The 12,836-nt window shown below is 34.4% G+C and overlaps 1 protein-coding gene across 1 annotated transcript; it reads right to left on the bottom strand.

Annotated features, from left to right (window-relative positions):
* Positions 1–222: 222 nt before the first annotated feature.
* On the bottom strand, positions 223–8,371 carry LOC104603339 (Calcineurin-like metallo-phosphoesterase superfamily protein). Its single transcript, XM_010267349.3, has 9 exons — positions 7,752–8,371; positions 7,005–7,088; positions 6,787–6,821; positions 6,503–6,608; positions 1,508–1,596; positions 1,163–1,274; positions 911–1,047; positions 773–821; positions 223–670 (listed from the first exon to the last, which is right to left on the bottom strand). The coding sequence occupies exons 1-9, from the start codon at positions 7,953–7,955 to the stop codon at positions 593–595; spliced, it is 894 nt and encodes a 297-aa protein (XP_010265651.1). The 5' UTR covers positions 7,956–8,371; the 3' UTR covers positions 223–592.
* Positions 8,372–12,836: the final 4,465 nt, after the last annotated feature.

Raw genomic sequence — 12,836 nt, forward strand, 5'->3', positions numbered from 1 at the left:
GTATTTGAAGGAGACTTTTAATTAGAAGTTTCAGGCAGCTTCATGTTGAATTGAGTTTATGAAGGGAGTTCTGATCTTCTGTGTTTCTCTAAAGAGTTGTTGTAATTGGAATTTTATATACTCTTCAAAAAAAATTGGAATTTTATATGAATTAATGGAACGAAAAGCCTGTTTTAAGTTACTTGCAGGTAACAGTACTCTCTCTCTCTCTCTCTCTCCATATATAATTACTTCTCTTTCTAATTTTTATTCATATCTTAATTGTCCCTCTCTCATAATTCAGGTCCTTAATTTCCCTTTTCTTTGCACCATGCAAAGACTGTAGCACTTTTCTCCTTCCCATCGTACAACAATTGTACTCAGGATGACAATAAATTAATTAACATTTTCAAAGATCTCAAATGCAAATACCACTACATTTTGAGACTAACAACCTGATCAGTTGAAGCCATGTATGAACAATAAGCATCATCTACCGAAAGATATTGGATAGAGAAAGAAAACAAATAAAAGAATGGCACTAAAAAATTGTTGCTAGAATTACAGCCTGGTTTCAAAAGATGGGCAACACTTGAGTTGCTTGGTGCCAAATTTACATGATCTCCTTGCCTCCTTGATGAATTGTAGACCTGTATACTACTTCACTTGCTGAATTAATGAAGTAAGATGCCTGCCATTGAAGATTCAATTAAAACATAAGGAATTGAACAAGAATTTAAATAAAATAAATGACTAAATGTACTAACTTAAATAGACAACAATGGATACCCACAATCTCCAAAGGACTGACTCTATGCAGAAGGAATCCATCATGCATGCACCTGTGGCATTAGAATTAACAATTATAACTAAAATTGCTCTTCCATAGAGTACGGTAAGAAAACCGTTTTGTGAATAGGACAAAACTTACTTAGGGAAGGTTGAACTTCCATTTACAGAAGGTGCTCCATTGGTTGGTCTATCTGTAGGGTCCGGGTTTGTGATGTAAGCAATGCTCCCTTTGCGTGTGTAGTGGCTACTGCATCCCTGCTTACTTAGGTAGGCATTCTGAAGAAGATAGAAAAGAAGATATTTAATCATTAATTACCATAGAGTACAAATAAAATATGAGAAGTTCCCTATAAATATATTAAGTTAAAGACATAGGTATTTCATATCTTACCACTCCAAACCTCAGAAAGATATGGTGTAGGGGCTCATAGACATCATTTGTTTCCATTTGTTCCTTGTGCTCTTCACAAATTTCCGGTGAGTGGAATCCAACAACTATGCGCCTGGGTTGAACAAAAATAGGAAAACAAAAGGCAGCAAGACGACCTGTTATAACATATGTATGTAACTGGAGGACTTTTCTTTTCTGTTTCTTTTGGTGTTGGGGGTGGGGCAAGGGTGTAGGTTTGTCGAATAAAACAATGTAGGACTGTTTTCTATGATATTTCACCTAAGAGAAAATCTTGATTGGGACAAAATCATATTAACATGGGACAATTAAGATGCACCATCATACCAGTTACTATCAGTTACTCCTAGTACCCTTGTCAGCCATTGTAGTTGATTACTCTTAGGAATGCTTGGTCTTCCCATATGCAAATGATCCTTCAAAATTCAAATTATACTGGGTTTATAAGAACTAATGAGAGTATCACTCACTTTAGCAAATGAACCTAGTGATAATTCAATTTGTAAAAACAAAAGAACTGTAATTTAAGAAACCAAAAAAAAAGAACAGTACCTTAAAAACATAAAAAAAAAAAAAAATCCAAACAGTATTTCTTCTGGTGGAAGGAGAAATGTAAGAAACCACACTATCTAGATCCTTCAGATACTATTGAGAAAACCATGTCAGACAAGCATCCATTCTTAATAATAATTTAAGGAATTACATTACTAACAGAACTTGTGATTTTGGAAGCACCAAGGAAATAGAAATTGATACTAAATCTACACTAAATGTTGATATAGAATATTCAAAAAATCCTTTGATCTTAAGAGCTACCCTCTTGTTGTGAACTGCTTAGAGCTAGTGTTAATTCCTTGCAGTCTAGATTAGCTAACAAAGAGGAAGAGAAGGGGTACCTCTATATTGGGGAAGAAAAAGTAGGACCTAGATATGGATACTAGTGATGAATTCATTTCCTATATGATTCTTTTTCCTTTTTAGTTCCATTCTAATCATCTCCTCTATGAACAACTTATCAGTTATCATTGATAAAAAAACAACTTATCAGCTATCAATCTAAGTAACTCAACTGATTATTCTTTATTGTTATAGGTTTATTTATTTATTTATTTACTTATCACCCTTGCCCCACCCCCAACACCAAAAGAAACAGAAAAGAAAACAACTTATCTCCTCTATTCTGAGGAGGGCTCAACATACCATGGTGTATTACCCATACATTTATCATATCCTGTTAACTCTACTACTCTGGATGTATAGGTGTCCAAGTATCATAGTTTACATTAAAAAAACATTCCCCCCTGCTGGTTCTTATTTATTTGCATTTAAGTTTCTTCTCTGGAACTTATTTTTGGAAGAAAATAAAAAGTTATGCAGATACTGACAACCAAATTCCACTTTCTGCATCCATAAAAGAGAACATAATGAAAAAACGAGGCAATGTTTATCACATTTTAGTCATCAGAATGACTGATACTTGATCCTTGTTCACCATGGGGCACCCCAGTTCCCAAATTAAAATTGCATGCTAAGATGACATTGCAAACCATGAGGACAAATTCAAATTTGAAACTTTTTTTGAGTAATAGGTAAGCTATCAAAAGTCAAGATTACATGTATGAACCTTGTAAACATCATGTACAGCAAACAACTATATATCTGTAGGACCACCTAAAATCAAGGCTCCCGAACAAAACCAAAACCCATAAGAATAGTATTCCAGTGTTTTACTGGTATAATTTCTGGTAATTAAGTTCACCATTGATAAACTTTCCCACATTTTCTTACTAAAAAAATGGTAATTATTGGGACATTCAGTTCAACCAGCATGAATGCTTAAAATCATCCTGCCAAGAGCACTGCTTTGTGGCTCACCTGCTTGTGCAATGCATACCATTAAAGCAGAACATTCTGAAGGTACACATGAAATGATTAACTAGACCGAAGCAAGGCCTCTTTAGATGATCAAACATAAAATAATTCATTCTCATTGCTAATATATAAGATGGTTCACTAATGGAAACTTCATTCTCTAAAGTCCACACTTGCAACATTGTTTTAGATATGATCCCAAAATTATACACTTTCTAAAATTTTGAGACTTTGACAAAAAAACTTCCTCATCTGATGTTGCAGTTTCTCCATGTTTTCAAATTTATTGCTATCAAAGCTTACTTTAATCATTTTATGTAGGTCATAGGTTGCTTGTAACAATGGAAAACAAGCACTAACCACTAATCTCTATGTTGTTGAAATTCTTTAGAAGAGATAATTCAATGTGATCATTTCTGGTACCTTGGTTCAATAATTCATAACAAGGGAGAGATTGAGGAGGATGTCATCAAGAGAATTAGAGCAGGATAGGCAAAATGGAGGGGTGCATCTGGAATTTTATGTGGTAGGCGAATACCACTTAAATTAAAAGGAAAATTCTATAAAACAGTTGGAATAGAGTGTTGGATAGTCAAAAACAACATGTCCTGAAAATGAATGTGGCAGATATGCGAATGCTAAGATGGATGAGTGGAAAAACTAGAAAGGATAGGATTAGAAACGAAGTTACTAAAAGGAACCTAGGAGTAGTTCCAATAGGTGATAAAATGAGAGAGAGTAGACTAAGATGGTTTGGGCACGTGCATAGAAAACCACCAACTGCACCAATTAAAAGAAGCAATTTGTTACAGATTGAAGGGGCTAGAAGAGCTCAGGGTAGACCAAAACTAACATGGGCCTCAATGAGATGTATATACATTGAATTAATATATTTTAATGGTTTTATGAAGAAATATATTGTAGGTAATTATAATTTCATTAAAAATCCTATGCTTAATTATAATATATAAATTATAATTCTTAAGTTTTAATGTTTTATGGGATGAGAAAAACTCAATTCTCCTATCCAACCATAAAACATGCATTGGCACAACTTCTAAGTGAAAATATAATCAATAATTATTTATAATGTATTTTCAAAAATTATAAAAAATAAATATACATTATATAATATATTCAAAAAATAGTTATTAAAGAAGAAATTTCAATTGCTTTGTGGATATGATAGATCATCCATAGAATTATAATATATTCAATCATTGTGATCAAATGATAAAATATAATTAATTATTTATTTATTTTTTAATTCTAAAAATATAAAAATAAAAAATTAATTATTAAATAACAAATTTCAATTGGTCTGTGGATATGAAAGATCATCCATAGAATTATAATATATTCAATTTCTGTGATCAAATGATAAAATATAATTAATTATATTATTTTTTTTAATTCTAAAAATATAAAAAATCAAAAAAATACTAAAGAAGAAATTTCAATTGCTCTATGGATATTATAGATAAATCCATAGATCTAAAACATATTTAGTCTTTATAGGCAGAGAAAAATTACATTTTCAATTTTTTTATTAATTTATATTTTCCCCAAATATCTTCATGAAATTTCCATAAATTTATTAATAACACAAAAAAATTATGATTTTGAATGTAAGAAATGTAGATCAACATAAATTTAAACATTCAAAAAAAAAATTAAATCACTGGATATTATAAAAAATTGAAAAAATTTACCTATTTTTGCCATATTTTTTCAAAATTTGAAAATCTTTCAAAAAATAATGATTCACACTTGTTTCTTGCAATTTTTTGCAAATCTAGCACTCTAGGAATGATGTTTGGAGTTTTAGAGTCATTTGGGGGGTGAAAGAAGGCTTATTTCAAGGAAAAGAAGTTTGCTTTTCCCCATTATTTTTTTTTCAGTTTTTGGTCGTATATTTTTCATTGATACGCTACCGATACGCCCTGATACACCCCCGATACGCCCCAATACGGGTCCGATACGCATGAAAAAAAGACGAGACGTCCGATTTCCATGTGTATCCCGTATCTGTTTTTCAAAGATATGATACGATACGCCCCGTATCGAGCGTATCGTATCGAAATTTTAAACCTTGGGTATAAGTAACAAGAAATGATTTGAGCACTAACAATTTACAATAGATCTGGCTTTAAATAGAACGATTGGTGAAACAGGATTCATGTAGCCACCCCATAGAGTTCGGATAAGGCATGGATGATAATAAAAAAAGAAGCCATTGCATGTTTAATTTGAAAAGCCTTTTTTAGCAATATTACTTGTTTCAAAAACTATATTTTTCTCTAGATGTAGTATACACAACAAATATAGAAGGAACTGATATTGGACCAGTTTTTCATAATTAAGTACTAAAAATATCAACAGAAAATGGATGCCACCATCCAAAATTCATATGAATCCTCAGAAACGGTAGTGCTTTGGTGCTCCCAATTCAGACAAAACTTTACTGATTGGGTGGTGGGAGCTTTTTCAAGGCCGATGGACCTTCTTTATAGAACTAGTTTACAACCTACAGGGTCTGATCACAGGCCGTGGGGTGCTAACAGTTCAGGTGTGTTTTCAATCAAATTGTGCTATAGCAGCTTGGATTTGGAAGAAAGCAGCTCCACTGAATGTGCAGTCTTTCATTTTGGTTGTTGCATGGGACAAGGCCCTAACTAGAGAGAACCTATCTCACAGAGGCACAGTGTTGGAGGTTACTTGAGTGTGTGGCAGGGCAGGAGAGCCAGTGAGTCATCTATTTATTCACTGCCTTGTTGCCTCAGGTCTATGGCACCATTTCCTTCAGTTCTTTGGAAGACAATGGGTCCCATAAGACAGGTTGGATGAGCTGCTTACATCCTGGAAAGCCACAGGCTTCAGTAGGAGAGGCCAGGTCCTCTGGAAACTTGCACTGTTGGTTATCTGTTGAGCTCTCTGGGAAGAATGCAATCAGAGAGTGTTCGATCAAAAAGCTCCCCCTATGGAAGTCTTGATCCAGAAGGCAGAACGGTACTTGAGTTTTTGGACTCAGGCCTATCCACAGCTCCACAGGCTTGGCTTAGTATATCTTCAGTCCAATTGGAGGGACATTTTGATATCTTTTTTTCCTTTTGGATGTAAAGTGGGGTGTGGTGTAAATTCTTTTTGTCTTTCTCTCGAGTATATATCCCTATAATCTTTTGCAAAGTGGGTTTTTTTATCAAACAAAAAAAAAACAACAGAAAATGCATACAGGCAACATGCACTGAGGTACCAACTAATAAGAGATAATAGCTAGCTAAACATGAAATTAAGAGTTGCACATAATGAAACCAATAGGAGGATTAAATCTAATAACACCAACCTTTCAAGAACAAAAGTGCAAAGAGCTTATTAAGAAATAAATTCTTAAACCCACTTATGATACTCAACAAAGCTTTAAAACCAGAATTCAAGAAAAAGCACTAATACCTGTAATGAACTTGTCTCCAGAACAATGATGTCTAAGATCTGCCCACTCGGAGTTGCAATCTGCTTCAGAAAGTATCCCTTTCCTTTTGAAGTGCTAGTAGAATACCTATAGATATTACTCCTCATGATTAAATTGTTGAATTGGGAAAGTTGCAGATATTTTTCTTGGAAAAAAAATGATAGGTTGACACTTGTAAGAACAAATTTTCAGAAGATAAAGGATCCTGTGTAATGCAATTGTATACCCAAATTATGGAACTTTTCACAGAGAGGATGATGTGTACCAGGGAACCTTCAATGATGGAAAATGCAAAGTGCCCTGAAAAAATAGAATATAGAAGCTTAATCTGACTGTTTTCCAATAAGCATCACAACATTGAAATGCGCTTTAAATATCATGGTAAAAAGTTCAGAAAAGGTCCAATTTATGATGGCAAATTAATCAATGAATAGTAAAAGTAATGCCAAAGTAGGGTGTAGTTTGTGTAGGATAAAAGCTCACATTCTGCATTAGTGGATCATCTTCCCCAAGTTCGCTAATGTTCACTACAAACTTTGCACCGTAAATCCTTGCTACTTTCTCCATCTTCACCAACAGTAATAATGTCCATTCAGAATAACAAGAATTGGTAGAACGTACATATCAATTAGAGACAAAATTTATCCATATCTTACTTCAAAATCTACCATACATAAGCATCAAAAAGGAAAAAGGAGACACCAGGTTAGTACCTGGCCAACATACAATCAAACAGATAAACTGAATAAAGTAACTGAGAAAGAATAAGCAATTTCAGTGAACAAAGAGGAAATGAAGTAAAAACCAAACCAAGCCATTCATAGAGAACCCAAATAAAAATAACAATGAGTCGTTAAAGAAACCAAGAAGCAATGGAGACTGATGAAAGACCCGAATTCACAAGAGGAAATAGAAACTTTCAGACAGAGCAAGTGACAGCAAAGAGAACAATGAACCGCAACCGACTAACATGAACAAAAATCAACAAATTTTCATACCCCAATCTAAATGAGACAGGCATAGATAACAAGCAACCAATCCGCTGGCAGAAACCACTCAAATTCTTAAATAATTATAACAAAGAAACCCATTATGCATACCCAATAACAATTGACAATAGGCCAAGAACCCAAATAAAAAAAAAAATCAATACTCAAACCAGTTCCTGACTTCTTCCTCCCCAAATAAAGACAGAAGGAAATTCTCATACACAAAAAAGGACAAACTGACCTGTTTGAGAAGGTGGGTCTGTTGTTGAAGAGGTCGAGAACCTCCTCTGACACTGATGAAATAAAGATCAAGAGGCCTACCCCCTCCTCTGATGGCAGTCGAGTAAACGGACCTCTGAGGCATACCGATGTTGAGGGCACCATAGAGAGCCAAGCAGAGGCAAACCTGCGTTACCAGGGTACAAACCCATGACGTTTTCTCCATCAGATGATTTACAATCCCACCTCCTCTCTCCTTTTCTTCCCTCTCTCACAGATCGCTCGATCTGAACTCTGGAGTCTGAATTGAAGATATGAGATATCTTCAAACTCTCTGTAATTATTGATGAATACTGGACCCGGTAGCAGCTCCCAGTCGCTGCACATAATGAATGATTGATATAGAATATGATATTACCATTTAGAAATTAGAATAGATGGAATCTTGTCCATCTCATGGAGTCATGGACAGTGAATCAGTGATGGTCTCGTCTCGATTTGTCTCTTTTAAATCTTGGGCTGCCAATCCGCCATTTATGTTCTTCCACCCGTGATGGACAGATGGAATGGCGTGGTTTGGCGTCCAACTCTGTGCCGTATAAACCTGGAACAAAGATTCGAAACCGACGGGGGCATGTACATAAATAAATTTATTAACAAACAAGGAAGATATAACATCAAGAAGCAGCCAATTTGGTGGATAATACCACCAGAGCTCCTGTTCAGAAAGATTTTTGGAACATTTAGCTAAAAAAACCACTTTCTTGGAATGTAGTTAAACAACCTTTAAAAAAAAAAAATTATCTTGGGCATTTAATCTCATCTACTACGTACATAACCACTCAAGTTGCATTTCTACATACAACCAATGTTTTCAATTATTCATTGATTCGGCCAGTTAAATCATTCAAGCCATTTCCCAGCTTAAATTTTGGATTTGATTCTCCTAAAATCTGGCATTTTGTCAAGAATGTCAACTTGGTTAAAAACCATCCCACCAGGGCCATTAGAAGCCATAATTTTATGCTTGATTGTCCAATTAAAGTGGTTTTTTTTAAAACATTGCATGCAGCCACTATAAAATTGTTATTATAACTTAAAAAGTCATAAAATCCTCTCTGATCAATGCAAACATCCCATCAATGTTAATTCTATATAAGTTTTTGCCAAAAATGGAGATTACTTAAATTGAACATTAACCACAATCTTTTGATTTTACACTAACTGAATCTCCATAAGCAAAAGATACAGAATCAATCATATTGTCTACATGATTTAAAACCCATTTATCCAGTTAGTGTAAAACCGAATATTTCAAAAAACACCGTCCCATTAGCATTGCAGTATTTGCAAATTTGTACTATGCTTTTTTTGTTTTTTTTTTTTTTTTTTTTTTTTGCAAAAGGAAAGAAGCAGCTTCATTAAAAGTGAGAACTGAGTACATGGCCTTGAGAGTTGGGATTGTAAGATATATTCATCTGGCCATTACAAGCAAGATAAGCAAATAAGTGGACCAATTTGTTTTGATCTCTATTTATATGGACAAAAGAAATTGAGTGAAATGAAAGCCTGAGTTTACTGATTCGGCCCCAGTGAAGTTGTTCTGTCGATGACATGAGCTTTTCCATTAAGTTCAAAAGATCTATTAGCTGCTTGCTGTCAGAATATACTGTTAGATTACTTATATTTTGTGATGAAGCTACTTCCAATCCTCGAACTAAAGCACAGAGCTCTGCATCATAGCTCCCAAATGCATAGCATGGTTTTCCTTCTGCAATGGTGGTGCTGTGCTAGAACACTGTAGGAAGAAACCTCGTCCCGCAAAACCTGTTGCGGGGTCCAATGAATAAGTGAACATGCCCACCCTAAAAATGCTCTCAACAGCATAAGTTGTTGGCCCCCAACCATCAAAGTTATCTCATATGAACCATCACTAAGAAGATATGCAAAATAAGTACTTGCAACGTTAAGGCTATGTTTGGTTTGAAGGAAAAAATAGGGAAATGGTCAAAACAGTCAAAACGGTTTGAACGGTTAATCTGCCGGTTCAGCGGTTTGTTGATCAAAATCAATAGTTTTGAGAAAAAAAAATGGTTTTGAAAGAAAACGAAACTAATCAAGTGATTAGTTCCCGATTTTTCCGATCCAACCATCTAGTCCAATCTGGTTTTGAAAACAATGAGAAGATGACATGTAGTGGTTGTTGCTCTACTGAACATAGGTGTACAGTATATAGGAAGGGTGGGATCAGATGGACACAGGATCTGCTCCTCACACCTCGTGCCCTAATGCCTCACAGGCGCCTCACATGCACATCCTACCATGCATTGGAAAGATCTTCCATACTTATTAGTTATTATTCACAGGAAATATTCCCAATGCACAGTGAATGTATCTATGAAAGGCCCATTTGTGAGTAACAGATCCCGGGATCAGATGTGATACCCCTCTTTATTTAGTTGGTTAAATCAGGTTGGAGCTATATTGCATTCAATTTGCGTTGAGCCAAATCTGTATACCAAATCCGATAAGGGCTGTATCAACAAAATTTGAATCCAATTCGATTATTGGTAACTTGTATCTAAATTTGATTCGATTATTAAAAATTTGTATTGCCAATGCTTTATTATTTTAAAATGATTGATGAGGTGTCAATCAACTATATCAAAGGCCCAATCAAACGGGCTCCGTCCATGGAAATTAATCGGTGGGCAAGCACATAGAGTTGGGAAAACCGTCGCTTCCAATATCATTTTAATCCACGCCAATTTAGCGTATGTTTGGTTACGTGGGAGTTTCCTAAGACAAGATTCTAAATATCGATAACAGTGTTTCTTTTGTGTTTTATTTTTTTTTTTTTATTTTAAAATGTTGAATATCTATTTATTCGAGCTCGGCTTATTGATAAATTATTAGATTCAAGTTCGAGTTCGAGTTCGGCTTTTTAGATAAATGTATATAAAGAATGCTACAATAAATGTTTTTTGCTTTTTCTATTTGGTTGAATGTTTTATGGACATTTCAAGTAACATCCCACAAAGTTGCTTTCCACTTCAAATAAAGTGTACTACATCAGTATTTCATTTCAAGAAATGCCCAAACATTGGTGGAAACATGAATTTGACGTTTCCCCAAATGTCCTATGCATGTAAATCAAAGCATTTCGATTTCTAATATTATTTGATAAACGGTGAAACCAAACAATAGTCTCATATGCAATAAACACCAATGCTTATAGAACCAAAGAAATACTAAATGGTGGACAAGCATACGGGTTGAAATAAAAAAACCGCACACAAATTGGGATCGGTTTCAACAATAAATGTTCGAATATACTTCTAACATGATTTGTATCCATACATCTCATCTTTATACCGAGACTTACCATGTGAGATGTGCGGACATATTTCATGTTGGAATGGTTTTTTGTTGGGAGCAAATCCAATCTTCAAGCGTACACCTATCTATATTAAAATAGAATTTTAGGGTGAAGCAAAAAAAATAAAAAAGCAGTCAATACAAGCTTGAATTGATGCCTATCGTTGTAGTCACCACATGATTTATTGTGCCAATACCAAATCAATTGAAACTAAATTGAAAATTCAGTTAACCAAATCGATCGGTTTGGTTTCGGTTCATTATTTTAAAAATCCGAAGGTATCAATTCAGTTTCGGTTAATCAAAATAGAAAACTGGTGGTTAATCGAATCGACCAGTATATATATATTTATATATATTATATTTTATATTTTTTATATATTATAAATTAATAAATATGCATTATATATATAAATATATATTTTTATAATATATAATATATTATTTATTATTTAAAATATAATAGTATATATATTTCTAGTGTTTTATTATATATTTATATATTTTTTATAATAAATATTATAAATAATAAAAAACCGATGAATCGAACCGACGATTAACTAAACCGGTTGACCGATTAACCGATCGACTTCGGTTCGGTTTCAATTATTGGTTTTCCAAAAACTAGTAACCCCGGTTTGGTTTCAAAAATTAGCCTACGATTCGATTAACCGAACCATGAGCACCCCTAAGTCTGGATGGATTTAGTAGGATTGAGGTCAGCCCTAATCCAACCTGAGCCCAAACTACCAACAAAACACTCCCAACACTTTCCCAACAAGTACGTTCCAAAACCCTAGCAAACATCATCTAACACCATACATCTCATACATGATGGGTACAACTTTTATGATGGGCCCTAGTTTCATAGTGACATGTGCGATAGTGTCGGAACAACTCGATAGGGTGTTAAAACATGTTTTATTGGCAAGAGATCATCCTATTGCAGCCATACAGTAGGAACTTTTTTCTTTTCATTAATGAAAAGATGTTCCCAATGTGCGGCTGCAATGGCCAGTTGGGAATCAGATTCAAGTTGGCATAATTCCTTCAATTTTTTTGCCTTTTCTTTTTAATAGATAGGAGGACAAAGTAACGGTGCATTAAGAGAGTATTATGAATGAGAACATGTATGCATGGATGCAACATCACCTCCCTCAGCCTTATTCCACCTCATAGCACTTGCAGCGGTACATTTCGAACCATCTCCCCATAAATGAAAAAATATAAGTATGGGAAGGGTTCCTCATGTGCAGTTGTGACTTGCTGTGAGATGGGTGTTAGGACCACCTCCCATGAATGAAAACATACAAGCATGGGAGTGGTTCCCACGATGTCCAGCTACAAGCCTACAACATGCTGTGAGATGGGTGTTAGGAAGATTCAGTCAGGACGAAACCTAAACTCCATTTAAGTGATGTTAAGAGCTGATGTGATAGGACAAAGTATAAAACCAAACTACATGAGGTTGGGTACTATTCTAGTTTATACTTAAAGCATTGGGAAGGTGTATGTGGCATTATTGAGAGGTTGACATTTTATATTTTTTTGTTCTCTAAATGATTGACACATGTCTCTCTCTCTCTTTTCTTCTTTATTTTCTTTTTTCTCCCACCTCTCTTTCTCTAGAAAATTATAAGAACACGTATTAGACAAACCAAACCTCCTTATAATTACCTCTATAATATTCAAAAATTATAATAATGCCACATATAAGACAAATCTCCTT

The sequence above is a fragment of the Nelumbo nucifera genome, chromosome 2 (assembly GCF_055504915.1).
Source record: "Nelumbo nucifera cultivar China Antique chromosome 2, China Antique-T2T, whole genome shotgun sequence".
NCBI lineage: Eukaryota > Viridiplantae > Streptophyta > Magnoliopsida > Proteales > Nelumbonaceae > Nelumbo > Nelumbo nucifera.

Coding starts and splice junctions, on each gene's coding strand:
- LOC104603339 (XM_010267349.3), bottom strand. CDS start 7,955: ATGGAGAAAACGTCATGGGTTTGTACCCTGGTAACGCAGGTTTGCCTC. Junction 1,275..1,507: donor GGAGTAACTGATAGTAACTG/GTATGATGGTGC, acceptor TGTTCAACCCAG/GCGCATAGTTGTTGGATTCC. Junction 822..910: donor GGAAGTTCAACCTTCCCTAA/GTAAGTTTTGTC, acceptor CTAATGCCACAG/GTGCATGCATGATGGATTCC.